We start from the raw sequence: 26,608 nt of genomic DNA on the forward strand, positions 1-26,608 counted from the left end.
AAATTTACGGATTGGCTTGGCAATGTGCATTGGACAGTAAGCCTTAAGAGGCCACCAAACTTAAACTGGTTATAATTTACAGATTGACTTGGCAATGTGCATTGGACAGTAAAAAACAATTAATCATAACCATCCTTTAATTTGGGTAGGTTCCATGACTGAATACATGACACCATTTTTATGCCTACATTATTGTTTCAGCAAGATATAGAAAACACATCATTTAGCATTGAAGAACAGAAATATAAAGCATCCATATATCACAGCTTTCATGACAGGACACTTTTTTTAACTCATCTGTGCCAAACAAACTTTACCAAAACTTACTGCGAACAATTTATTGTAAAGAAAAGAATGCAATCAACTTTCGTATAGAGATAGTATCTCTAATATTAAAATGAGAAGATGTGGAGAATTAAAAAGGTATGAAAAATTATAATAAACAGAATACCTTCAATTCCTCAGAGTCTACAGTCCGGAAGCCTCAAACTATGCGAATCCAGCTTGTCCTAGAAGTTCACCTCGGTGAGCTTTTTGATCTCCAGGACCACATCATTACGGGCGCTCATCTTGCCTATTCATCATTGTTACAGTACAATCACAACCAAATCACCTCCACGTAATATGGTAGAAATTTAGCTCCGAGACAGGCCAATTAGCATTTGCAAGTGCTTGCATGTATAGGGAAGATCTGACAAATTCAAGATCTGGGCATTTTCCAACTTAATTATTGAAGTTAGTCTAATAAAGACATCTATTTGTGTACTCAATTGTTCAGAGCAACTCACAACCTGAACTGAGTTATAGGTAGTCAGCAGTCAGCCTGAGATGCTATCGCACACATTACAGCAGCAGTGTCACTGCCCGCGTCGCTTTGCTACTCAATACGTATGTCTGCAATGTAATATTCAACATGAGCTCAGAAAAGACGAGAGTTGCAGAAGTAGGCAGCAAAGCAAAGCAACCATTTTGTAGAAAAGTGACACAGGAAGAAGCTTCTTTCCAGTAGTCAAGCTGAAAACTTTTCTTTTACACATTCCCATGACCATAATATTCAGATGTGATGTTGTTATAGTTAGGCTTAGACAAATGACACCCACATCGAAAAGATTGTCTGCTAAAGAGCTGATTACAAACCCAGGAGGGTAATTAGGGGGTTAGTACATAATGACAAACATGTTATTGTAAAATTGTGTTTCGAATTATTATCTTGCTGCAGCCAATTCTGAATCAGGAATAGGATTATTTTGTTCTTTCGGCAAGCACACCGCAGTCCATCAATAGGTAATGTTTGTTTCTGAACATGAGCTATCAGTGGTTGATAGAATAGTAAAGTTTCTGGATCAAGCTGTAGGCAAAATTATTAATTAGAGTACCTAAAATTAATGTCAATGAGATCAGTAAGATAACGAACCGACTGAGTTTTGGTTGCTGCACAGTCACGTTGTGTTAGAGCACAGAACCACAACTCCTGATCAAGGAGGAATTCCAGCTCATCTCTTGCATCTCTCTGATATCAACGTATTTCCCAGCCCTGTTTATGACCTCCTTTTGTCTCATCCTTGGAAATCCTCAATGGCAATGGAAGATCAAAGCCAATGTGATGTCAATAGAAATCCTCAATGGCAATGGAAGATCAATCCTCAATGGATAAATTTTTTTGGCCCAATTAAATTTTCAGTACAACATGGGCACAAGCATTACTTCAAACAACCAGTAGCAATCATGCATTGGGATTCTTGTTGGACATCGCGCATGTTTCGTAGCGGGGACGGTATATTCCATCCCCCATCGGTTAGGGCGTCTCCGTAAACAACACACGTTCGGCTCCTGTCGTCCGCTCCCATCCGTCCAAACGCTGGGGAGTGGCCCAGATCCACCTACCACGACACACGCCGACCCCACAGCCACAGGTGGGGAGCGTGACGCTGACGCCGCCGCCTCCCTTTTCCTTTTGGCCTTTCCCCTCCGTCTCAGGCTCTCAGCTCTCCACTTGCCGCCACCTCCTCCCAAGTCCCAAGCCATCGCCCTCACGCTTGCTGCCGTCCCGCCGCCGCCGTCACCCGGCCACTGAAGCGGCCCGTGACCTCCTCCCGCTTGGTTCCTCCGGAATCCGGGCGCGAGCTCCCCCTCGTCCGTCCTCTGGCTGTTCCTCCTCCCTTCCTCATCCTCCTCTACCGGGGATTTGGGTTTATCGGTAAGCCCCTCATTCTCTGAACACGTTGGCTTTCCGCCTTTCCTCTAATTCTCGACGGCCGATTCCAGGCATTCCCCGTTCATGGGTCGGTCGCCACTCGCCAATTCGTTTGTGGCCAGTAAGGCTCCGTGGATAGCTCGCGTTTATGCGCCTGATTTTGTTGTTTGCGGCATGTCCGCGTATGCCCCTTGTTTCTGTAGCTCCATCGATCATTTCTAGACGGAAATCTATTTTTACTTAACGGGTAGTGTGCATCTAGTGCTTACTTGATTCATGGAGATTCATGGCTTTGCCCCTGTCTTGTGCTTTCCAGCTGAGTTGCGTGACGGCAATGTGCTAGAAGAGCGAATTTGGGCGGCTAGCAACCACTGATTCTTTACTCTTCCTGACATACAATTAAGCACGCCATGTCAACGAGGACAAGGAGGCACTTCGTGATATTCACCACCGCGAGCCTCCCATGGATGACGGGAACCGCCATCAACCCTTTGTTTCGAGCTGCTTACCTGGCAAAAGACGGTGATAAGGATGTCACTTTGGTGATCCCCTGGCTTTGCGTAAGGGACCAAGAGTTAGTTTATCCTAATAAGATTGTGTTTGACTCGCCTTTGGAGCATGAGAGCTATGTTCGTCACTGGATTGAGGAGAGGATTGACTTTAGGCCATCCTTCAGCATCAAATTCTACCCGGGGAAGGTATAATAATTCTATACCCTGTAATTTCTATGTGAAACTTTGAGGCTATCCATCCAAATTAGTGCCTAGAATTATCCTGCCACTCTTCTGGATGTGTGCCTAGAACAATCACGTCTACCCTTCTATGCCACATTGCATTTGTTTTAAGTCTAGTAAAACCTGAGTGAAGTTGTTTCAAACTGACTGCTTCATCCAATGTGACTATGTGAGCCTTGAGGATACCTAGTAGTACTTAGTTCGTATTTTTACAAGACTAGTCCCTTTCCTGTAGCTATTATAAGCGTGCAGTGAATCTTCTCTCAGTGTCTGGTGCATATGTAGACCTTGCTGCTGTTTGCTTCCATTCAGCAATATTCTTATTTTACATCATGTTTTTATAGAGTCTCGTTTATGGGTATTAAAGATAACTTGACCTACCTTTTTATGATGCAGTTTTCTACAGAAATGAGGAGCATTCTCCCTGTTGGAGATATTACAGAATGCATTCCAGACGAAGTGGCTGACATTGCAGTATTGGAAGAGCCTGAGCATCTAAATTGGTACCACCATGGGCGAAGGTGGAAAAATAAATTCCGGCGAGTGATAGGAATCGTTCACACAAATTATCTGGCATATGTAAGGAGAGAAAAGAATGGGCAAGTGATTGCTTGTTTCCTCAAGTATGCCAACACCTGGGTAACTCGAATTTATTGCCACAAGGTAATAGCTTGAGTTTGCAGCTAGACATATGAGCATATCTACAGTAAAACATTTCTAATAGCATTACTTCCACTCATATAAAACCTTTTTACTTCTGTCCATGATGTCGCGTCTTTTTTCATATACGTTAACAATCTACAGCATGATGTTTTGTGATAAATATACAGATGTCACTAGGCATGTGTCCTTGCTATTCATTGCATGCCAAAAGTATATGCTTCAGATACAATATCAATTTTTTTTAGCTATAACCCTGTTTGTCTCCTGGTTTGATGCAGTGAACTTAGTAGGTACTTTTTCCTGAAAACGTATTATGATTTATGTACTATGTTGAACTTAGTAGTCAGGAGAAGTGTACAAAAAAGAGCTGCTTGGATTTTTAGTGAAATCCTTGAAACATAAATGAAAGTTGAATTGAGAAGCACAACCAAAGCCATCTAATGATTCTAATGAACAATTTCTGCACTACCGAGAGAATCCAGAACTACGAACTTTGTCCATGATTTTGTAAAGTCTCGTATGCTGATCTACCACTAGCACTTGACCATTGTGCATTGGTCCTGTTTGGTGGGACCATATGCAATTAGTATTTGATTTGGTGAAGGATGATTTGGTTTTGTTTTAACTAGCAAGTCTAGGCAAGAGTATGGGTACGAATGCTATGTTCTAGAAATAGGCATACTTTCTTGTTAACTAATGAACCTTACATATTGTGAGAAAACAATGTACATATTTATGGATGTGGACCTATTGCATTCCAGAAGTGTTTTATGGTGGTAACTGATATCCAGTTACAGTTGCATCTTGCTTATTGAAACTTGTAGTCTCTGGTATTTCTGTGCATGATACCTTGATGTATCAAAGTGATTTAAAATTTGGGAAATGGAGAAATTTGTCACTTACGTACCTTGAATTTGCCTCGTATAAATGCATGTGCTGGTTTTCTTTCTACTGCCTCTCTATAAACCATTGGATTTAGAAAACTGAATGCCTAGTTGAGTCGTCCTGCCCTGTTTAATTGAGGCATATACTGACTTTTCTCCTGAACTTAATGCAGATTATCAGGTTGTCAGGTGCCACTCAAGATCTGCCCAGATCTGTTATATGCAACGTCCATGGTGTTAGTCCAAAATTTCTTGAGGTAGGCAAACTAAAGTTGAGGCAGCTGCAGAGTGGGGAGAAAGCCTTCACAAAAGGGGCATACTACATCGGGAAGATGGTATGGAGTAAGGGATACAGGGAGCTTCTTGACTTGCTGTCCAAATATCAGACCAAGTTAGCTGGTCTTGAAGTGGATTTATATGGTAGTGGAGAAGATTCTGATGAAGTCCGTGAATCTGCCAATCGTTTAAGTTTGACTGTCAATGTTCATCCTGGTCGTGATCATGCAGATCCCTTGTTCCACGAGTGAGTTTCTTATTGCTTAATTCATTCCACCTTATTTTCATTGACAGTCAATCAGTCATATAAGTTTAACATGCCAAAGACATCTCACTCTCACCATTGAAAAGTTGGGTTTGAATGCAATATTGGTTTGTATTATCTCCCATTGTCAAGACGGTAATAGCAATTTCTTCATCAGCCTTTTGTTATCGGATAGCATGCAACTGAATGAACTGAAACACAAATTACACAAAGTTATCAAAGGAGGCTGGGCAAGGAGTAATTATGTTAGATTACCCGGAGTTTCATTATAAGATTTGGCATCACTGTTGCGCTTTGGATATACCAACTGTTTCTGTTAAAAGTCTGATACACTTTGATTCACCAACAGGTATAAAGTATTCATCAACCCCAGCACCACAGATGTGGTCTGTACGACCACTGCTGAAGCCTTGGCAATGGGAAAGATTGTCATATGTGCCAATCACCCATCAAATGAGTTCTTCAAGCAGTTCCCCAACTGCCGTATCTATAACAACGAAGAAGAGTTTGTACAGCTAACGCTGAATGCCCTATCAGAGCAGCCTGCTCAATTGACAGACACGCAGAGGTACGAGTTGTCATGGGAGGCGGCAACTGAGAGGTTCATCGAGGCCGCTGATATAAACCCACGTGCGCCGGAGTCCAGGACCCATCCAACCTCGAGGGCTTCGTTGCCGGCGTTCCTGAGAACTCGTAGACTGAAACAGAACTTGGAGGACGCGTCAGTTTACCTGCACCAAGCTCTCTCAGGTCTGGAAGTCACCCGGTGTGCATTTGGCGCTGTTCCAAAGACGCTGCAGCCTGACGAGCAGCTATGCAAAGATCTTGGTTTGGCACCTCCGGTGAAGAGGAAAAGGCTGAAATTTAAGCTGACGACGTAACGTTTGTAACTTACATCTACCTCGTGTTTGCAGCGTTTTTCTTCATGCATGTACAGCACTAGTGGACATTTTCTGTTATTTTGAAATGAGACGCTAATGGAGGGTTCGTGCTTATTTTCTCTGTTTACTGGGATGCGTTGACCGGACTACATTGTAAATTTTCTGTAATTCTGTGAATTGATTGATGGGCCGTAATGAACTGTGAAGTCTGACGTACGCACTCGCGCTACCATCGCGTGTGGTCACAGAGCGTGCTGATCACTCAATTTTCAACTCCGTATTTAGGTAATCTTGTGGTTGCTGATCACTCGATTATTCTGGTCCTGTCAACATCAGAATCGAGTGATCAGCAAGAGTCAGGCAAGCCTTTTCATGTGCCGTCATGGATCAAAAACGTAAGAGTGCCACTGCCGATAGAGCAAGGCTTACCCCAAATGATCAAGCTAACCACCCCATGAGCCCATGGTAGATCCACAACCACAAGCAAAGCCACGCATTAAAAGCTTAAACTATGACCAGACCCCCATTAATTAGCGAGGCCACTTGCCTTCCTTCCCCCAAAAGCAACCGATTCCAGCCTGCAGGCCACCTGGCTACCATCCGTCGATAACGTGGAGACAGCTACCATCCGTCGATAACGTGGAGACAGCTAGTCGCTTTCCTTCGGTCCTTCCTTCTCTCTCCGGCACACGATCCTCGCCGTCCGTCCTATCACGCCGCTCCTGCGCGGACGGGCCAGTGCGCCCCGCCCACGGCTTTTGCAAAACAGCGACCGCGCCGGGCCACGGCTAGGGTGGTAACGGATCCCATGTCCTCCTCCTTCACAGTACAGTTCTATCTAATTTCAATTCAAAATTATATAATATTATAATCCGACCCACGATCCTAAAATTGGCTTGCCGGAGTCGCGTATCTCCCACACCGGATCCTGCTGTAGCGCTGTCTGGCCCCGCGCGCGCCCGCGGCCCGTCGCTGCGGCGCGATACGTGTCCCGTGCACGAAAGCCGAGTACGTCACCGCGGGCGGGGCGGGGCGGGGCGACGCGACGCGACCGCTTTGTCCGGCCGCCTCCACCGCGCGCCTCGTACGGTACGGCCAAGCGCTGACGCGGCAGCGGCCGCGGGCGGGCGACACGTGGTCGCGGCCGGCGGTCCATGTGGGCAAGTTGGGCCACTTGACACGGTGGGGACGAGACGACCCCGCCCCGCCTTCCGCACTGGCGCGCGGACGTGTCGCGGTCGGCGGGGCGCCCACACGTGGCGCGCGATGCGTCCTCTCTCGGGTGAGAGAGAAGAGGAGCGGTGGCACTGCGCGCGGCCGCGGACTTTGCCTTCGTGCGGGCTACTGGTGCCGTGCGGGGCAGCTACTGGTGCCGTGGGGCACACCCCCCGTGGGGACGGTTTGTCAGTGAGCGAGGCTGGATCGGAGATAAGTATGGTGACGAGGGCGGGTAGTACAGGTACCTGAAAAGTGACCGGGCAAGTTGGGTGGTGTTGTCCCCACGTGGCAGAACGTGGCTCCACTCCACCTCCCCTTTTGCTCCTAATCGCCGCCGATCTTCCCGCGCCACGCCGAGCCGGGCTTGCGAGCTCCGCGACGCCGGAGCCACCTACGAAATGATGTTTTCTACTCGTGAGATCTATTTTAACAGCCTAATAATTTTAACACAATAAAAATTTTGTAAATAACGGACGGAAGAGGAAGAAAAGACAAACGGACTGGCTAGCTTTGAGTTTATTTGCCAGTGCCGGAGAATCCAATTACTTCTTTTCAATATTCGTGTGAAATTCTTGCGTTTTAGGGAGCCAGTTAACCAAACTACTCCAGTATTAATAATCGAATTGTGGCCACACGCTAAAAATATATACAATAAATAACCTATATAAACAGAAATTAACACCATAACATTATGTTAAAACATACTTAGTTGCCATACCCTTTTTTGATGTCACGACTTTGAATAGTATTTTGACAATTACCATAACAAGTTAATAGTTGGCAGCAATTTTGCCAGATGTCACTACGAACTTCACTACCTTCTTCGGTAAAAAAGAAAAACTTCACTATTTTCTTCCATATGTACCATCTCATCATCTGAAGTGACTCCTCCACCTTGACCTCACTCCTCCACAACCATTTTTCACTTGAGAAATGCAAGATCTCTCCACCATCTAGCTACACGATGACTTCTTTGTCGTGGCTAGAGGACAACAAAAACCTTCTTTCACTCCCTAAAACCTTAAACCTAAATGACACTTTTTTATCGTGCCATCCAACAACCAGGTTGCCAACATTTTAAAAAACAACATTGAATAAAAGCACTGCTAATTCATGCATATGTTACCCTGCATTCTTTTATCTCGGTTGCCGGAAGCTGATCCTATCATTGGGGCATAAAAAAACTGAATATAAGGTTATATTAAAATTTGTAATTTAATTCACATTCCCTCGATACATAATAAATGACAAGCTAAGAAATTTCAAATACCAAAAAATAGCATCACGGACTCACGGTTTGATGGGACCACATAAATCAGAAATAGGTAAAATAGGTGAGATTAACACCAAAAAGAGGTAGCTAGCTAACGAAAATGTGAAAGTGATTTTAATTGCCATGGATTAACGTCTAACTACTTTGGAGCATTTTGTGTGTCCATGGAGGCAAGTTGAGCCACTCTTGTGGTACGGGAAGGTGAACAGTTAGCCTCTCATACCTAATGTTATAATGTTATGTATCATGGATCGTGGGACATGCGATACATGACATGACAGTTATGATGTGGTGCTCCAGTAGGCAAACAACCGCGACACCCGTTGCACGATATGGTGCTCCAATAGGCAAACGGCCGCGACACCTATCGCACGATGTGGCACTTCAGCAAGCGAACGGTGCAACACCCAGCTCGCGATGCAGCACTCCAGCAGGCAAAGAGCTGTGACACCCGACACACGATGTAGCGCACAAGCATGCAAATAGCCACGACACTCAATGTCCAATGCAGTGCTCTAACAAGCAAATAAAGGGGCGCGACACCCCACGTGCGATGCGGTGCACCGACATGAAAAAAGCCATGACACCCGGCCCATGATACGGCGTACTAGAAGGGTAAGCGGCCATGTCACCTAGCGCGTGATGTGGCGCACTATCAGGCAAACGGCCGCGTCACCTGCAGTGTGATCCAACGCACTAGAGGGTAAATGGCTTCGACACCTAGCGTGTGACGCGCCCACTAACAGGCAAATAGCCACAACATCTAACTTGTGACGCGGCCTACTAGCAGGCAAACGGCCGCGACACCTAGCGTGTGACGCGGCACACTAGCATGCTAACTAACCGGCACTCGTCATTCGCTACGGCGCGAAAATATCCACGCAAGAGAGAAGCGACGGCACGCGAGTTGCTCACGGACTTTGGATGCTAGCCCAAAGCCGGACCTTTCCACCGCTATAAATTGCTCTTCTACTAGCCTTGTTCTTGCATCGATCTTCTTCCTTCTGGAGCCCTGACTTACTCTAAAGCTCCCTTGTCTAGGATAGCTTCAACCATAAGATCTGCCACCTCTACATGCTTTGTTAGTTTGGCAGGGTAAGTAGCCCCCACCTTAATCATCTCCACTGTCGTCTGCTGCCTGTTATCTAACTAGCCGCGACCTACCGTGGTGTTCACTAGTCTTCCTCTCCCACCGTGGTGTTCACTAGTCTTCCTGTCTTGGCTAGATCTCTGCATCCAAAGGTTCCCAGAATCATGAATCTCAAACCCTTAGCCCTAGTTCCTAGTCTCTAATTTTAACCCGTTTTTAGAAATGTGATCCGTCGCAGATTGAGTGTGTGATTAAAGATTTTGCTGGAGATGGCGAAGATTGTTAAGTAGAGAGAGAGAAAGGTAGAGAAGTGAATAATAGAGGTGGAATATGGTTTTTCAAAAAAGAGAAAAAAAAACTTGCCCCGAGGTGACAGTAGGAGGGTCATGGGTTCGTGATTCTGGGTACTTTTGGATTTGGATGTCGTTCAGCCAGTCTGCATCCACCGGTCACTGCGCGCATCCGCGACTCGACTCGGCACACACAACCCACGGGCCCAGCTCCAGCCGTGGCTGCCGAGCCCACCGCGGCACGCTCGGCTCTCGCCGCGGCTGCGCGGTGGCGCGCGAGCTCGCACCACGCGTCGGCCGCCGCATCGACACGCGTCGCGCCGGAGGCAGCAGGCCTGCGCGTCTCCGCCATCCCCAGCGGAAGCGCATGCCTCAAAAGCGAAACCAACCAGCCCAAAAAGGAGCAGAAAGCTTTGCCTCCCCCTCATCTTCTCCCCCCTTCCCCGCGAGGCGCGCTCGAGGCCCCGGCGAGGAGAAGCAGCAGCGCGTCACCTCGCCAATGGCGGCCCCCTCCCTCCTCCTCCGCGTAAGTGGCCCTCTCTTCCCCGTCCCGTCTGCTCCGGCGCGGCGACTCTGCTTGCGCCGCCGGGAATTGTTGCTCCTGCCGTCCTGCGGCGTTGCTCAGCTCTTGCCTTATCTTGTCCCTGACCCCGTCTCCTGCAGGTACTTCTTGGATGCGGGCGCTTCCTGTGACAAGCTTGCGCGCGGGATGGAGGGCTATTCGAGGGACTTGCTGGGCGGGATCGGCAGGGGAGACGCGCCGGCGCCGCCACAGGAGCAGGGTCCGGGGCCGGCGCGGGCGGAGGAGGTCGAGCTGAGCCTCGGGCTGTCCCTCGGCGGGCGGTTCGGGGTCGATAGGAAGGGGGAGAAGCTCGCCCGGTCGTCGTCCATGGCGGCCGTCATGACGGCGCCCGTGGAGGCGCCCGCGCTCGGGAGGACGAGCTCGCTGCCGGTCGACACGGAGGCGTCGGAGGTGGGGAGGAAGCAGGGGCTGGATGGATGGGGTTCGAGCCGTGAGACCGGTGGTCCCGCCGAGGAGCCGGCGGCGAGACTGCGGCCGAGCTTGAGCCCTTCATCTGGCTCGTCGGACGGCGAAGGGCAAAGGTTGCAAGGTGCGTGTGGCTTCTCTGTTTTCTCCCGTGGGAGGTTTATACTTAGTATTTCGCTACCCATAGGTGGTAATTTAGCTTTCAGATTCCATGCTTAGCAGTGCTGATTGAGATTGATTTGGTTGATGACTTGATGTTTGTAAAATTGCGTTAATTAGGCATTATATTTTATTGCAGAGGAGAAAAACATGATAGGCAGATACCAATCTTTCAAGAAATCAGTTTGTGATTTGCAGTGTTGAGTGACGTATGATGTATGAAGTAGAAACGTAGAACACTTGTGCGTGGAGGCCTAGAGTAAGTATTGAGCTTTGGCTAGCTAATGAGATCTGGGGCTGCATCCTGCATTGTTAGCATTGGGCAATTGTAGTACAGCTTGTTTCGCGCTTCTTGTACTGAACAACTTTACCGTACCAAATTATGGGAGTTAAACTATTTACAACCGTTGCATGTCACATTCAAGTACAATGAACAGGGTGCTTTATCAAGCATGATGTAGGGGGTGTTTGGCAGGGAGGGGCTAAATTTTAGCCCCTGTCACATCGGATGTTTGGACACTAATTAGGAGTATTAAACATAGTCTAATTACAAAACTAATTGCACAACCCCTAGGCTAAATCGCGAGACGAATCTATTAAGCCTAATTAGTCCATGATTTGACAATGTGGTGCTACAGTAACCATTCGCTAATGATGGATTAATTAGGCTTAATAGATTCGTCTCGCGATTTAGCCTATGGGTTCTGCTATTAGTTTTTTAATTAGCTCATATTTAGTCCTCCTAATTAGCATCTGAACGTGTGATGTGACAGGGCTAAAGTTTAGCCCCTGACATCCAAACGCCCCCGTAGTTTGATGGATGGATGGTAAGCAAGTTTATTTTCAGGATATTAACTATGCTCTTGTAGCTTTTTAGGTCGCATGACATGAACAAAGTATTTTTCTCTTACCTGAATAGTTTGATGAGAAATCAACTCACATAACCATGTGTGCCTTTTCTTCTACATATCCTGTACTATTTTTAGGTGGCATTTGGTTCGTGGGAAATGGATAGGGAAAGGGTAATGAGGGGTGGATAGGTTTTATCCCATGTTTGGATAGTGGAAAAGGGAAATGTAGATGGATTGGATAGGGAAATGAGGTTGCCTTTTCCAGCGATCTGAACCCGATGGGAATGGTGGGTTACCAACAGGAAATCAGGCTGTGGCGTGGTGGACACGGAGCAACATTGGTTGTGGGGTGAGACGATGACGCTGCCATGGTATCCATGGTTTGGGTTTGAAGTGGGTCCTACTTGCTAAATAAATAGAACAGCCTCCACGTTGCTTCAAACCCAAACCCAAACCTGATTTGCCAAACAACGGATTGATTTTCAAATGTTATTTCCCAATCCATAACCCACCTCTCCATATCCCATCCTATATCGCTCTTTCCCTTTCCCACTCACCATCCAACACCACCTTAAGTGATTCTTGTAGTTGGAGAAAGTACTAACTACTGAATATTGCAGACACCCTCGTAAGGAGTACTTCACTCCCTGCCAGCATTGATGCTGCTGGCACCGAGGAGTGGAGGAAGCGAAAGGCAGCTCAGAGTCTGAAGAGGCTCGAGTTGAAAAGGAAGAGGGTTGAGAGGAGGAACACTTGCAACACCTTAAAAGAAGCGGGTGGGCAAATCGTGGAAGAGGTGATGAGGGCTCCCAATGACAAATTGCATCAGGCTATCAGCACATCACACGATAGTTTGTCAGCAGGGCGAAGGAAGCCAAATTCAGCCTCCAAAGGTATTCTTTTGTTTGTATGTTTGTTCCACCGTTTAGGTTTTCTCAATATCCATTTCCCATGTTTCCAAGAACATGAATCTTACCTGCCACCACAGTATCAGCCACAATATACCATAAGCGTAACAACTGAATGACCTGGATTGTGAGCTGTTGTTTGTTTATGATCGAAACACTTACTATTCTCTAGTGGTTCTTCCTTCCATTTGTTTTCTGTTATAAAAAGCTGCTGTATCTTACTTTCATGTCTGATCTTCCAGGAACAGCCACTGCCGAGGCGCACAGCCCGTCATCAGTTGGTCCACCAGCTGGTGAGGTTGCAAGTTGCGCAACGGTAGCAAGCCCACCACCGTCTTCGTTGGCTGGCAGAGCGGCAGCCCTTGGCTCCAGGGGATATCAACAAAGCACTTCGGGCACATATGCAGCAAGGGCAAGGAGCATGGGGGATGTGGAGAGAACCATGATGCAAGAGATGCCGAGCGTCTTCACCAAGGGTCTCCCCAACGGCAACAGGTTGGAAGGCTTCCTGTACAAGTACAGGAAAGGCGAACAAGTGCGAATAGTTTGCATTTGCCATGGGACCTTCCACACTCCCGCCGGGTTCGTGGAGCACGCGGGGGGCGGCAACGTCTCCAACCCGCTGCGGCATATTGTCGTCACCCCGCTCGAGAACCTGTGAACCTTCGCTGCCAGACCCATGCAAATGCAAGTGTTCTGTAGTGTCACCTTCAGCCTAGCATCAGAGTAGATGTCATCGACCGATTGTGTAGTACAGTGCTTATTATGCTGATGAAATTGAGGGCCATTGCTCCCAGCCCTGCCGACATCTTGGTGGTAGCATGACCTGTTGATAATGTCTTAATCCTTCCTGAGAGTGGTTTAGTTCTGTAGCGTCAGCCTTCAGCCTAGCATCAGAGTAGATGTCATCGACAGATTGTGTAGTGCAGTGCTTATTATGCTGATGAAATTGGGAGCCATTTCTCCCGGTTCTGCCGACTTCTTGGTGTAACATGACCTGTTGATAATTGTCTTGATCCTTTCTGAGCGTGATTTAGCCCTGCAACTTCCTTTCGTGTTGGTAGCCATGATTTCGCAAAGCTCCCTATCACTAGTGATAATGTAGACCATCAACTTTTCTATAACTTGAAAAAGGAGTGCGATGGCCATATGCATCTCGTGTAGAGTATAATAGTATTTGTTTCTTTATTCCATTAGAGTGATTCCTCGATAAGGTGGCAGTGGCGATTCTCGAAAACCTTGTCAGGAAAGACACTTGAATGGAAGTCACAATAATGCATAGTGCAATTTGTATTATATATACACTGATGACTGGTGAGAAAGAAAAGGTTGACTCTACAAGTCTACATCTGGTTGCCGAATGCCGATAGATACAGAACTGAGAAAATGAGCGGCGAGCTTACTTCAATTACTCCTAATAATCTTTGGCTATTTGCTCAAAATATTGCAGATATGATGTTACTCGAACTGGAATTCTACAAGCTCAAAATATTGCGGATATGATGGAATTCTACAAAGGCTTCATACTGAACTGTCTTAGCATCTTGTTGCTTGAAATCAAGCTAAACATACACCTACATATCTTACATCAGCGCTAAAACTAGTGAGCACCTACTTAACACAGGATAACATTAAGTTACTACATCTCAAAAGCCTGCCTTGTGTGGGAAAACATCAAGAGGGCCAGCCCTCCACGATTCACCAGATACACTACATCTTCTAGCAAGCAGTAAGCTTCGCGATCTCCTCGAGCAGGTACTTAGATTCAGCTGCGTAGTCAACCGGCGCCTCTGTCCTCACGGTGATCCTCTGCCTCCTCTCGTTCATGTACTCATGCTGCGCCACGCTGACGCGGAACAGATGGGGAACCCATGTGGCTTCCTTGAGCTTCTGAATGTAGCTGTCGTCGCCCTCCTGCAAGGATGATGATCACACCATCAGGCACAGGCAAACAAGGAAACAGCTGTTGCATTCTGGAAACTGAATGCTAAAGCTGCCAAGTTTTCTCAAGCCGGAATTTACCTCTTTCCTGATCCGATCAAGCTCATCAGCGCTGCAGCCAATGATCCTCTCTGCATGCTCGTTGAAGACAGAAACCCATGCCTCACCAGTGGGATCAGAAACCTTGATGACCATGATGTATCTGAACGAGGCATGTAAATATTCAGATTGGCACCAAATAAATAGTACTAGCAGCCTAGCAGGTATGGACATAATCTGGCCATGATTTTATTACCTCAGTGAGCACTCAGCATCATTCTTATTGCATCCTTCACACCAGTATCCACCTCCAACAGCTTCAGTCACCTTCTTGTTGCAGGTCTTGCAAGCACGGTACCACATGTTCTGATCAGGCTTGATGTGGCTTATGATAGCATTCAAACTGAAGAAAACAGGCTGCAAAACGAAACAAGTCAAATTGGGATAGCTGCCAAAATGCAATTTCACTTTCAAGATAGGAATAGTTTCACATTTCCATAAACGGTCAAGATTGTACCTTTTCCTGACCCATGTTGGGATCACTGGTGATGTGAGACAGAAAAACTCTATCAGAATACATGGATCTCAAGCCACCAGCCCGTGCTGCACCCATGTCTGCACCAATCGGTGCCATTGAAGTACCCTTGCCTTCATTGTCATACCTGGTTGACAAAATATAACAGGAATTTCAGCTTACTAAACGTAAGTCTGATAAAGCTTAAGTGTTCAGGAGATAAAATTTACCATGATTTAAGATTGTGCACTTCAGGAAGGTCTGGATTAACCATAAGAGTACTTTTGCCTACAGTTGAAAGGGACACACCTGGAAAACAAATTTCAAGAACAGTTTAATACTACACGCTTTGCAAACCAACTTATGATCAGTAACTTTAGATTGAGTTAGTAGACTGAAGAGAGATTTGATGATATACCTTGGAAGTCAGACACTCTTAAGCTCCTTATCGCAATGATGGGCGAACTGTCAACCATGTCCAAGAGTTCTTGGCCAGTGGTAGTAGCAAGATCATTCCAAAGTGAAATACTAACAGTTTTGCCCCTGCAATCAAATGAAAGATAAACCACCATATGCATGTCAATAAATGAATGTGTTATGAGCTGTCAACAAGTAAAGAAATCAAGTGATACTTACGAGTCATCTGCAACAACAATGTCACGCTTTGGGATTGTCTCATTGTCAAGCTTTCTCCTAATACTCATTGTGGGTGATACGCTCTGAACAACACCAACAATATCTGAAATAATACAGATATGGTGTTAGCCAGACACTAGAGTGTTTTGTTCCAAAAGGCATTGCAGAGTGAAAAATAATGCCAACCAAATTTAAATAATTCTGACTTACCTACAAGCTCCCTGCCATTGACATATGATCCTAGTTGATCAATCTTGACAAAATTGTATTGCACCGGTGGAATGAAAGTTTCCCCCTCTGCTTCTTCAACAACAGCACTCTCATTCAGCGTCATCTCATAATCATTCTGGACAGTCTTGAACTGCTTGTTGGCAATCCTAAGTGATCCCTTGGAGACATAGTAGACCTTCCCCAGCTCAAACATTGGGTAGAACTTCTTTGCAGCCTCATTGAACATGGTGGCCTGGATCTGGGTGCCCTGTACATAACAAATTCACATCAGCTTATGAACCCACCACAACTCAGTGCACAATTTGCCCTTAAACATGAGAACATTTGCAATCAGAGCACTTACATCCTCATCAGTGAGCTCTACATTGAAGACACAGCCTTCTCCACGGGCATTCTTGTAGGTTCTCAGGTTGCCTTTGCTCGTAACCCGCACCTTGATGACCCAGTTACCCTGGTAGGGGTTGAGAGAGATCAAAGGATGGACCCTCCTTGTCATGGACAGGCGCGCCGCTGGAGCAGCACTGCATGCACAGAAGAATAGCAATGAACTGTAAATCTAGATCCTCTACAGGCTTAACCAGAACATCCGAGACAAAGTGGCCGCAACTGCAAGCACTTACTTTCCACGCTGCTCGTTCACGATCTGGGACGCGGATTTCACCTCCAGCTTCGGCTTCAGCACGACCGGGGGAGCATTTACGGGCTTGGACAAAACCATTTCTTCGTCCTTGGGCTTGATGACAATCGCAGGCTCCTCTTCTTTCTTGGCCTCGCTCTTGATCTCGGCGTCGAGCGCTTGAGACACAACCTCGCATTTGGTGATAATCAAGGCCCTGCAGCACACAGAACAGGAAATCAGGAACCGAGGGAAGCACCGAGTACGGGAACAATTCCAAAATTAGTCCACAGCGCAGTGACGAAGGAAGAAGGATGCTGGGATTTACTTGTTGTCGTTGTTGCCGCCGACGGCGTTGCAGGTGTAATCGAGGATGCGGATGAGGCCGAGGTTCTGCAGGTTGCCGGAGCGAACCTCCGCCGCGAATTGGGTGGGGAGCATCGCCTTGATCTTGTCCTTGCCGTCGCTCGCCATGAAACTGCAAGGCAACACCAGATCCAAAATCCAAGCGCAGGCTCGTCAGACCCTCCCACCAAATCCAGAGGAACCGCGCTAGAACAGAACAGATCCGCCGTTTCTACGGAACGAAAAACTAGCACGAGACTAGATCCAGCACGACGAGGGAGGGGAGGAGATGAGAGCTCACCCAAAACGGTTGCCGATGGACTTGAGGTCGACGACCTGGACGACGAGCTCCGGGACCGTGGCGGCGTCGGCCGGCGACGGCTTCTCCAGGATGTGGGACACGGCGCCCGGCGTCACGGACTTGGCGGCGTCCATGGCTCCTCTCCTCTCGCCTGCGGAATCGTCTGCCGGAGGAAGGAAGGTTTCGCGCGGATCTGTGGGGGAGCGCTGGGCGGCGGCGGAAATGCGTCGGAGCTGCCGAGGCGGGTGCGCGCGCTTATAAGGTGGATTTGGGAGGGAAATGGCGGGAGGCGGGCGGCGCTTGGTGGGTTTTTCTGGTTTGGGCGTTTGCCGCCGCGGGGGTTGGCGGCTGGTTTCGTTTTCGCACTCGTTTTGCGCTCGCGCGGGAGAAATTCGAGAGGGTTTTGGCGCCGGGGGGCGCGGAAGCGGGCAGGGAGAGGATAGGCACGATTAGGCGGGGTGGGCCGGCTGGGTGTACGCTTCCTTTCACATTTTCCAGAGGTCTGGGCTGGGCCGGAATTGCTAGGCTAGTTTGGGCCCGATCGTGAGCTGTTGCTTGCCCGACCTGTGTGGCTTTACTTACCCCGTTAGAGCATCTCCAACACCAACAGCTTTGGTAAAACTGAAGGCACAGGAGAGAGAAAATTTTAGGTTCTCCGAAGTTACCTCCTCCGACAGCATAGGTATAAATACGTATAACTTAGGAGGTGTTTAAATTTTAGCAGTGTCATATCGGTCGGATGCTAATTAGAGGACTAAACATGAGCTAATTATAAAACTAATTGCAAAACCCTAATTATAAACTAATTGCAAAACCCCTAGACTAATTCGCGAGATGAATCTATTAAGCCTAATTAATCCATCATTAGCAAATGGTTGATGTAGCACCACATTATCAAATCATGATCTAATTAGACTTAATAGATTCGTCTAGCGAATTAGACTCCATCTGTGCAATTAATTTTGTAATTAACCTATGTTTAATACTCCTAATTAACGGGTGGTATCAAACTCCCCCTGAATACCTATATTTCAGCCAAGGACTAATCCGCAAGTGGAATCTTTTTCCAAGGGTTGATCTGCAAACTTGTCTCCTCCTTCACCCTCACCTCTTCTTCCTCCTCACCCGCGCCGCTCCTCTCCTCTCGCGGCAGCAGCGCCGCTGCTTCCCTGCTCTCCTCCAGCCCAGATCGACGTCGGCCGTTGCTCCTCCACCGGCCTCTGTCCAAATCGCAGTCGCGTCCATGTTGCTCCGCCGTCCTCCATTCCAAATCGTCGGCCCTTGCTCCGCCGCCCTCCGTCCCCAACTCAACGTCGGCTCTTGCTCCTCCGCCTCCGCCTCCTCACCCCGGCGCTGTGCGGGGCCACGACTGGTAGCGCTGCGGGCGGGCGCGGCCGACCCGAGACGGTGCGGCTCCGCCTCCACCACCGGCCCGCATCGGACGTCGTTCCCACGCCCCGGGTCGGCCGCCGCCTTCCCCCATCCCGTATAGACGCGAGGGACGAAAAATCGATGGAGGGTGGCCTCGAATCGGAGCGAGAAACGACGAATCGATGGAGGGTGGCCTCGAATCGAAGCGGAGGGTGGCCTTCGTCGGCCCGCGTGGTGAGCTTTTCCTCCTCTCGTTCTCCTGTCATGGCTCCGGTCACCTGCATCCGGCGAGGCTCGAGCTCGCTTGGGCTGGTGTGGAGAGAGGGTTGGGCGGCGCTACGGGCGGCCGCGGCTCGATGCGCGGTGCTGTGCGCCCTTCCTCACCCCGGCGGGCGGCTGCCGGCCGACGGCCCGATGCGTGGGCGGCGATGTCGGCAGTGAAGTCCGGCGACCGGAGGAGTCACCGTCGGGAGGAAGCACGGCGGTGGGCGCTAGCGGAACAGTCCCGAGAGGAGCAGTTGGCTTCCCGCCGGAGCGCTTGCAGTTTTAGCAATCCAGGAATATTCAAGGATAGCAATCCACGTGGCCAAACTGTTGGAGCATTTTTTTTTATAGGTATCTGACAGTTTGTAGGGATACCAATCCATTTTACATGTACCGTTGGACTAACCCCGTCGAAACGCCGTGTCGATGACTTGACTCCGCTCCTTTTTCTGCTGACGAGGGTTGGAGGCTTGGGTTCAAAGATTTTCTTTCTAAATCCGATTATCATTATTGGCTAAGTCGCTACCACACAATTTTTATTTTGCTATAAAATTACTATATTCGGCACTCCTATATAGCCTATAGAGTAAAATGCATAGGTGGTCTCTAAACTTATCTTGTGGTGTCATTCACGCCGTTAAACTCTCAAAATGCATTTTCAGATCCCAAAACTGGTCTCAAAGTGTCATCTAGATCCCTAAACTCTCAAAGTGTATATTTAGGTCCCCAAACTTCTCATCGGTTTCATCCGGATCCCTAAACTTAAAAATATATTTTCAAATCTTAAAACTTGTCACCTATCACTGATGCCAATGCTTCCTTCACAGCCACTTATACTAAGGATCACGCATGTGTTTCTCGGCACTTGATTGGAGGATCTTAAAATGCACTTTGAGAGTTTAAGAACTTAGATGACATCCTGAAATAAGTTGAAAGACTTGAAAATGTGTTTTGAAAGTTTAAGGATCCGAATGGTATCTTGAGACAAGTTCATTGGTCTCAAAAATACGTTTTGAGAGTGAGTTTTGCTCCCGTGATCCTTTCCATAAATCTTGCACAAATCCTAAAGCAAACAATTTATTAATTAAGTTTAAAATTAATTCACTGGGTTTGGTCCGGGTCCAGCCCTGCATGTTCCCAGCCCGAGCCCGTGCCGATCCAATGCCCAGGTGAGTCGCGATTTTCCTCCCGATCAACGGCGGTTTATTTTCTTGCGAGATGAATGGAGCGACGAAGGCCACGCTCCACGGCGGCGAGGCATCGACATATGGTTCAACGGCTTACATGATTTGTTCTCCTTGCCGTGAAGTATGCACCTTGCAAATTTGGAAGCTAGATTTGGCATCATTGCAAACATGATTTACAGCATCCGCAGTGTTTCTGAAACAATCCACCAAGTAGCAATGTGTGGCAGCGTATGTAGATCAGATTGGGAAGTCCGGTGTCACTGCCATCCACCTCAGCTCGTATGTGCCAACACAGCACAGGACGCCATGCCTGCCCGGCGAGGATGCGAACAGGCATAGCTGTAGTCCCGGAGGTGATCGGACGGATCGACTGCGGCGAGCTCCGGCGCAGTGTCGTGCCGCTATTCCGCCATGCATTGCCCACACCGAAGGGTTGCGCCGCCGGGAATGATGGAAACGAGCGGCAGATCAGAGGGCACCTCCAATCGTCGCTGGGCTGGGTAGGAGTGGGCGCGGGCCCTAGATTAACCCACGACTAAAATTTAGTTAAGAAAATACGACTTAATGAATCTTATTTGCTTTGAGATCGTGCTAGTTTTTAAAAAGGGTCCACTGGAGCATTTTTCTTTGAGATTTCAAAATGCATCGACTGAATTAGTTTGTGACAGTACCAATCATGACATGTTTTGTACATTCCCAGCGGAAATGCAATCTTGCTGAAGGTCTCCTTCCTTACTTTTCATACCATAATAGCTTTTTTTTTATTTTCCCTTTCTGCACTAATACTCTTGTAATTTCGTTGCATAATCGTGATGAAATTCGGGTTCGCCCGTAGTGGAAAAAAGTACCATTCCTTTTAACAAAGCGTGTGTGCAGTGGATTCCCCACCTGTGGCGCGACGAGGAGTGCGTCAAGATCCTCAAGAACTGCCACAGGGCGCTCCCGGCGAACGGGAAGGTGATCGTCATCGAGTACGTGCTCCCGGCAAGCCCGGAGCCGACGCTGGCGGCGCAGGGCGCGTTCCACCTCGACGTCGTCATGCTGAACCGCCTCGCGGGCGCCAAGGAGCGGACGGAGCGGGGAGTTCGCCGAGATCGCCGCCGAGGCCGCCTTCTCCGGCGGCTGCAGGGCCACCTACATCTTCGCCAACGCCTGGGCGCTCGAGTTCACCAAGCAGCAGCTCTCGCTTTCGCAGTGCACATTTCTGCTCCTCCATTTGGCGACATTGCCGCCCTTATTTTTTCTCAGCCCGCCGAGTACGCGCAGCCGACGACCGGTCATACCAAACCTTGTGACAAAAAGTTGAAATGTCATGCGTAGTGACCAGCAGCCTGTGTACTTGCTGTACCAGTATCACACAAAATTTGTGATTGCCAATGAGACTTTTTATCTTTTTTTTTTCTTAAAAAAGAGCAAAACTTTTCGTTTAAAAGGACAAACTAGTTAGTCCTCAGGAATTCAATGGACAGTGCATCTATCAGAATTCAAAGGACAAAGAACAAATTGAATCGACATGAAACTCTATGACGCCAAGGTGGTGCTGGGGCAGTTGTCGACGCCGCAGGCCAGGACGTCGCGGTAGTCGCGGGAGACGGTGAAGTGGTCGTGCACGCTGCCGTCCCGGCTCTTCTTGTACTCGAACAGCAGCGTCGTGTGGTTGAACGCCGTCAGCTTGGCGAAGCCGAAATCGCGGTCCCGCGCGTGGCTCCACCGCGCCCGGGCGGCCGTGTAGTCGGCGAGGCTCGCGCCGCCGCCCCCGACCACGACGTGCGTCGTCGCCGTGAAGGCGCCGGTGTAGCGGTCCGACCCCTTGGCCACGCACACGTTCTGCGCTCCACACATCGAGAGAGAGATAATCTTCAGCAAAATGAGCATCGACTATAGTTAGTGGCACGAGATAGAAGATGTGAGAAACCGAGAACACACCTCATATACTGGGCAGGTTCGTTCGTAGCCGTGGACGTGGCCGTACATAGCAATGTCGACCTTGTACTTCTGCCAGAGTGACTGGAGGCTCTCTCGTCCCATGGGCTCCTCGGTCGTTCCTTCGTCGGCGTAGAAGGTGGCCGATGAGTAGCCAAGGACGCGGTGCGCAAGGAAGATGAGCCAAGGCTGTTTCTGCCGATCAACAGATGACAGGCAGTGCTCGATGAACTTGTACTGCTCTGTACCTGGCCTCCAGTCCAACTCGGTGTTGGCTATGCAGAAACGAAACATCCCATAATCCATCGAGTACCTACAAGGGTGAAGTGGTGTTTGATGAGAGCTTGTTGGAGTCAAAAATAAAAAATACCATAACTTTTTACAGGCAAATCAGGTGGGCGACGATGCAGCCACATGCCATGAATTCATTCGAAAATTTCTCCTTTTTATATTAATACAAGCTCAGCAGTTTACCTGCTGGTCGCCCCCCACCCACTCAAAAAAAGAAAAAGAAAGAAAGCCCGCATGTGATAATTTCTGCCAATGAAGAAGCTGCTTATTGTCGGCGAAATTACTGAAGCCCATTTGTTCTATATTCCTAACGTTTCATGTTCACAAATTATCCAATAGCCCATGTGTTCTATGTTCCGAATGGATGCTCTTCTGTTTAGTCTTTTAATAAAAAAATATATTTGACCACTTTTCATGTTTTCTTTTGACGAAATTTAGAGAAGAAAATGTCATACCAGAACTGCTCACGGTTTTCTGCTGGCACATAGAACATGTTCTGAGCTGGCACTCCGCATTCACCACCAGAGTCCAGGTTCCCATAGAACGATCCCGATCCAGGCCAATCTCTTTCGTGGTTACCACTGCAATCACCAATTAGTAGCATTAGAAACATAGAAAGAATTGTCGCATCCTGTTACCGTTTGTTTCTGTTGTCAAGTAGTAATACTGGACCAACCTCCCAACCATGTAAGGCACAGTAGAAGCAATGGGTTCAACCTGTGCAGTGAATTGATCCCACTGTGACAGATATCCATTGGCATACGTGATGTCCCCAATATGGAAAACCACGTCAAAATTCTTCAAGTCTTTGATTAGCTGGTTCGTTGTGTTAAGTGAACCAGGCTCAAAGTCATTGAACTCATTTGAACCATCAACCTCAGCCTAATCAAATTAAAAAAAAAAACTCAGCCCGATCAAAGAGTTTAAGTGCCAATTTTAGTGCCAAGCATGAAAAAGAAACCATACCTACTTCTTTCAAACAAATACTTCCTCCTGTACTAAGCAAACAAAATCAAACATAGTAGCAGGCCACTAAGTCTCGTTTTTTTTTTCTTATTTGTTAGTTGATTTGAGATGGTAACACTTAAAGTTAAGCTAAGTTTTATCAGTACTAAGAGAATACATTGAGGAAGATATTAGAGAAAAAAGGACTAATATTGAGCCTTGGTGGCTAAATTTCCAGCTAACAAGAAAGCAGATAAGGTAGATGCTGAAGGTCACGAGATGCTAAATTGGCCTTCTGTGTGCAGTGACATACAATAAGAAGAAAGAAAAAGCATCTTGCAGATTTGACATGGAATTCTCACCTTCCCCATATCCCCAAAAATCACAACACGTTGCAAAGAGTCTTCCCCAGGATAAGGAGGTGCTTTGAAGCTATATTGATGTCCCCAAACAATAGAACCATCAAATAGCCGATGCCCAATTTGGTACGTATACCTGAAATTCAAATTCATATGTAAAAATGGTCGCCCCTTGCATTATTAGCACAACGAAATGCTAACAATAGGAACAAAATGAAGATGAAGAAATGTCAAGGGAAACCTAATTACATGGAATTAGGCCATAAGTCCCTGAGAAAACTTGTGTGTATGAAACCAGGATCACGCCAACCAACTGTCCTTGCAGGAGGACCTGACATAAAACCATCAAGATACATAGTGATGCTAATGCTCTTATTGGGTTTCATGGATAGTGGAAACATCAGTCGCACTTTTCTTTTGGAACACTGAACACTAAATCCAAATGGGCAACATAGGAATTGTTGGACATTATAATCTTATCCCAATAGACCCTACATTTCAGATTAAAAAATTGATACAACCTTTTATTTTTGCAGGACACAGTATGAAATTACTAACCACACATGGTGTTGCGACTAAAAGTAAGGGTGCCTGCAGGAGAAAGGATTTGGATTTGTCCTTGTATGCCCCATCTGACAAATGGTGTAGCCTCATTGGTACCATAGCCACTTGTCCATGTCACTGTCATCTAGAGTCACTAGAAACAGTCAAAATCGTGAAGATCTGGGGCAATTACATTCATGGAAGAAGTTATGTACACCTTTCCTTGAAAACATTGATAACTAAGAGAAGATTATAAAAGCAGAACTTAGAAGTGCTCATCTAAGTGAGAACTATCTCAAATATCCCAAGTTCTTGTTTCTGCTGCTTGCAAATTATGATTCGATCAAAAGAGAATGTTCTCTTACAGATATGAAAAAAGTGCACAAGGGAAATAAGCAAAATCTGTCATCTATGTGCATTTAATATTTTTTCTTCTTCTTCTGTGGGTCATATAATATAACATCCACTTGACGTTCCCTTTACTACTTACCCAAACATATGAAAATGATACTTACTTCATTCCAGGATTTTCCTTGGGCTAGGCGTGGGTATACGGGAGCCTTTGGGTTGATGAAAGTAACACTTTTTGAGTGCGCGATGAGCTTAGGCTGTATTACACAAAAAATGCAGATAGTTATCTGCTGTGGTACACAGAGGAAACTGAGAATGGTAAAAAGGTTGGAAGAATAACTAGTGATCTATAAATGATAAAACACAATCTAAACTCTAAAGCAAGAAGGTTCTCTTTTGTTTTGAAGAGACAAGAAGGTGCCATGGCTAGTTGTGTGTGACATTTAAAACTATTAAATTGAAATTTGACAGTGAGGCTGCGCTCAAGGGCACCTTCCTTAGCAACAAATGCTATTTAAAGAGAGGTAATTTCAACTTTTTTGGCCTTTGATTTACCTTGTAGTCTTATGGTGAGGATGACTATTATGATTTCAGCAAGCAACATGGCTCATATATCGTGACAACAACCGACAAGAAAACAATTATACTATTTATTAATAAAAGCACATTGGCAAAGGTGGTGTTCAGCAATGAAAATGCATATCTCATACTTGACTTAGTTAATAATTGTGTTCGAGGTGGGCTAAAATTGTCTGTCAGAATAAAGAAGAAACTGATAAGGTCTATGGTACTAATAGTTACGCTCAACATGAAAAGGTCTAAGTCTCGACGCCCTGAGGTTCAATAGATTGACTAACAAAAAGAAGAGCATTTTGTACATACATTCGAGAGGCCTCCAGAGAACAATGCAAATGAGAAATCCTCTCTCTGATTTATCAGCTGAAGTCTCAAGGATCCCTTTCCAGTGTTTCCATAGTCACGACTCGTGTAGTTTGCAAATTGGAACTGCCAAAACATGAGGTATCCTTCAGCGTGTGTTCATATAAAGGGTTCTGAAGTCACCAAAACTTCACACGAAGAAGGCTCACAGGAAACAAACTAACCTTAATAGGAGCTGTGCATAAAAGAGGGGCCTCCACCCATTGGTTCTCTGATGGACAAATGGAATCACTGACAAATAAAAAGAAACGAAATACACTTAGAAACAGCCTTCAGTTCAGCAAGAAGAAGTGCATTAGTCTACCAAAGCAGACGTCAGATATGTGGATTAGTTTATACTTGAAATTAGCAGGCGAGAACACTCCAATCCAGTCATCCTTCGAAGGTTTGGGGTTGCTATATGTGACGGTCACCCATTCTCTGTCCTTCCCCTGCAAGAAATAAGGCAGTCCATAATCTGATTGCAGCAGAGCAAACCATCAGAGAGAACCAATACGAGGCCCCTATGCTGCAGATTTCGGTCTTATTTGGACATCGGATCATTGGAGATGTATATTGCTAATCTATTGCAGAATTTCAGCCTGGATTGCGATTGAAACATCAACCTACGATGCACGCCTACTCGGAAGAGCTAGGAGCACCACGAGCTTAATAGCCATGAACTCATCACGGCGGCGGCGGAGGAACGATGCGCCACTTTGAACGACGCTAGAGGCGCGATTGCTCCAGAAGGCTCACCTGCAGGCCGAGAAGGGCCGGCGACGCGTCGACGAAGGCGCCGGGTTGGGGCGCGACGGTGGCGCGGTGGATGGCGATCCTCGACAGCGGCTGCTCGCCGCCTCCCGCCGCGGCTGCGGTAAGGGCGACCAGCGCATACACCGCCACCGCTACGGCCGTTCTAGGCAGCGACTGCATCATGCTCGCTTGCTCCAAGCAGCAAGCAGCAAGCAAGAAGAACTCCTCTCGCTTAAAGTAACTATTGTGGTATAAAGCTAAGCAATAGATTATGCAACAGTGGGCAGTCAAGGAGTGACGTCTAAGCTACAAACAGCGAAAAGTTCTGGACAAAAGGATACCCAGCTTTTATTGAAAGCATAAAAATTTCCTTGGAACTTCACAAGAAAACAATCAATTGTTG

The 26,608-nt window shown here is 47.2% G+C and overlaps 5 protein-coding genes across 6 annotated transcripts; 3 read left to right on the forward strand and 2 right to left on the reverse strand.

Moving 5' to 3' along the window:
* Positions 1–1,976: 1,976 nt before the first annotated feature.
* On the forward strand, positions 1,977–6,103 carry LOC101772957 (digalactosyldiacylglycerol synthase 2, chloroplastic). The gene is made up of 5 exons (XM_004985137.3): positions 1,977–2,197; positions 2,511–2,892; positions 3,325–3,591; positions 4,649–4,998; positions 5,366–6,103. Exons 2-5 carry the CDS (start codon positions 2,605–2,607, stop codon positions 5,895–5,897), a joined length of 1,437 nt encoding a protein of 478 aa, XP_004985194.1. The 5' UTR covers positions 1,977–2,197; positions 2,511–2,604; the 3' UTR covers positions 5,898–6,103.
* A 3,893-nt stretch (positions 6,104–9,996) lies between these two features.
* Positions 9,997–13,719, forward strand: LOC101773654 (ninja-family protein 1). 2 transcript variants are annotated; one of them, XM_004985139.3, is made up of 4 exons: positions 10,020–10,294; positions 10,432–10,880; positions 12,387–12,659; positions 12,917–13,719. In XM_004985139.3, exons 2-4 carry the CDS (start codon positions 10,478–10,480, stop codon positions 13,333–13,335), a joined length of 1,095 nt encoding a protein of 364 aa, XP_004985196.1. In that variant the 5' UTR covers positions 10,020–10,294; positions 10,432–10,477; the 3' UTR covers positions 13,336–13,719. The 2 variants fall into 2 exon arrangements, with proteins under 2 accessions (XP_012698512.1, XP_004985196.1); XM_012843058.3 differs by lacking the exon at positions 12,387–12,659 and having other exon boundaries at positions 9,997–10,294.
* A 413-nt stretch (positions 13,720–14,132) lies between these two features.
* LOC101774060 (replication protein A 70 kDa DNA-binding subunit B) lies at positions 14,133–17,588 on the reverse strand. Its single transcript, XM_004985140.4, has 12 exons — positions 17,298–17,588; positions 16,980–17,129; positions 16,656–16,868; positions 16,379–16,556; positions 16,015–16,282; positions 15,805–15,907; positions 15,587–15,711; positions 15,399–15,477; positions 15,172–15,316; positions 14,911–15,071; positions 14,697–14,817; positions 14,133–14,588 (listed from the first exon to the last, which is right to left on the reverse strand). The coding sequence occupies exons 1-12, from the start codon at positions 17,429–17,431 to the stop codon at positions 14,394–14,396; spliced, it is 1,872 nt and encodes a 623-aa protein (XP_004985197.1). The 5' UTR covers positions 17,432–17,588; the 3' UTR covers positions 14,133–14,393.
* A 659-nt stretch (positions 17,589–18,247) lies between these two features.
* LOC111255833 lies at positions 18,248–21,464 on the forward strand. The gene is made up of 2 exons (XM_022823245.1): positions 18,248–18,902; positions 20,996–21,464. The coding sequence occupies exons 1-2, from the start codon at positions 18,810–18,812 to the stop codon at positions 21,437–21,439; spliced, it is 537 nt and encodes a 178-aa protein (XP_022678980.1). The 5' UTR covers positions 18,248–18,809; the 3' UTR covers positions 21,440–21,464.
* Positions 21,465–21,482: 18 nt separating this feature from the next.
* Positions 21,483–26,550, reverse strand: LOC101774467 (probable inactive purple acid phosphatase 1). The gene is made up of 12 exons (XM_004985141.3): positions 26,209–26,550; positions 25,810–25,901; positions 25,635–25,701; positions 25,414–25,536; positions 24,696–24,788; positions 24,196–24,325; positions 23,887–23,968; positions 23,641–23,773; positions 23,010–23,215; positions 22,789–22,914; positions 22,046–22,355; positions 21,483–21,946 (listed from the first exon to the last, which is right to left on the reverse strand). Exons 1-12 carry the CDS (start codon positions 26,386–26,388, stop codon positions 21,641–21,643), a joined length of 1,848 nt encoding a protein of 615 aa, XP_004985198.1. The 5' UTR covers positions 26,389–26,550; the 3' UTR covers positions 21,483–21,640.
* Positions 26,551–26,608: the final 58 nt, after the last annotated feature.

The sequence above is a fragment of the Setaria italica genome, chromosome IX, assembly GCF_000263155.2.
Source record: "Setaria italica strain Yugu1 chromosome IX, Setaria_italica_v2.0, whole genome shotgun sequence".
In the NCBI taxonomy this organism is placed as follows: Eukaryota; Viridiplantae; Streptophyta; class Magnoliopsida; order Poales; family Poaceae; genus Setaria; species Setaria italica.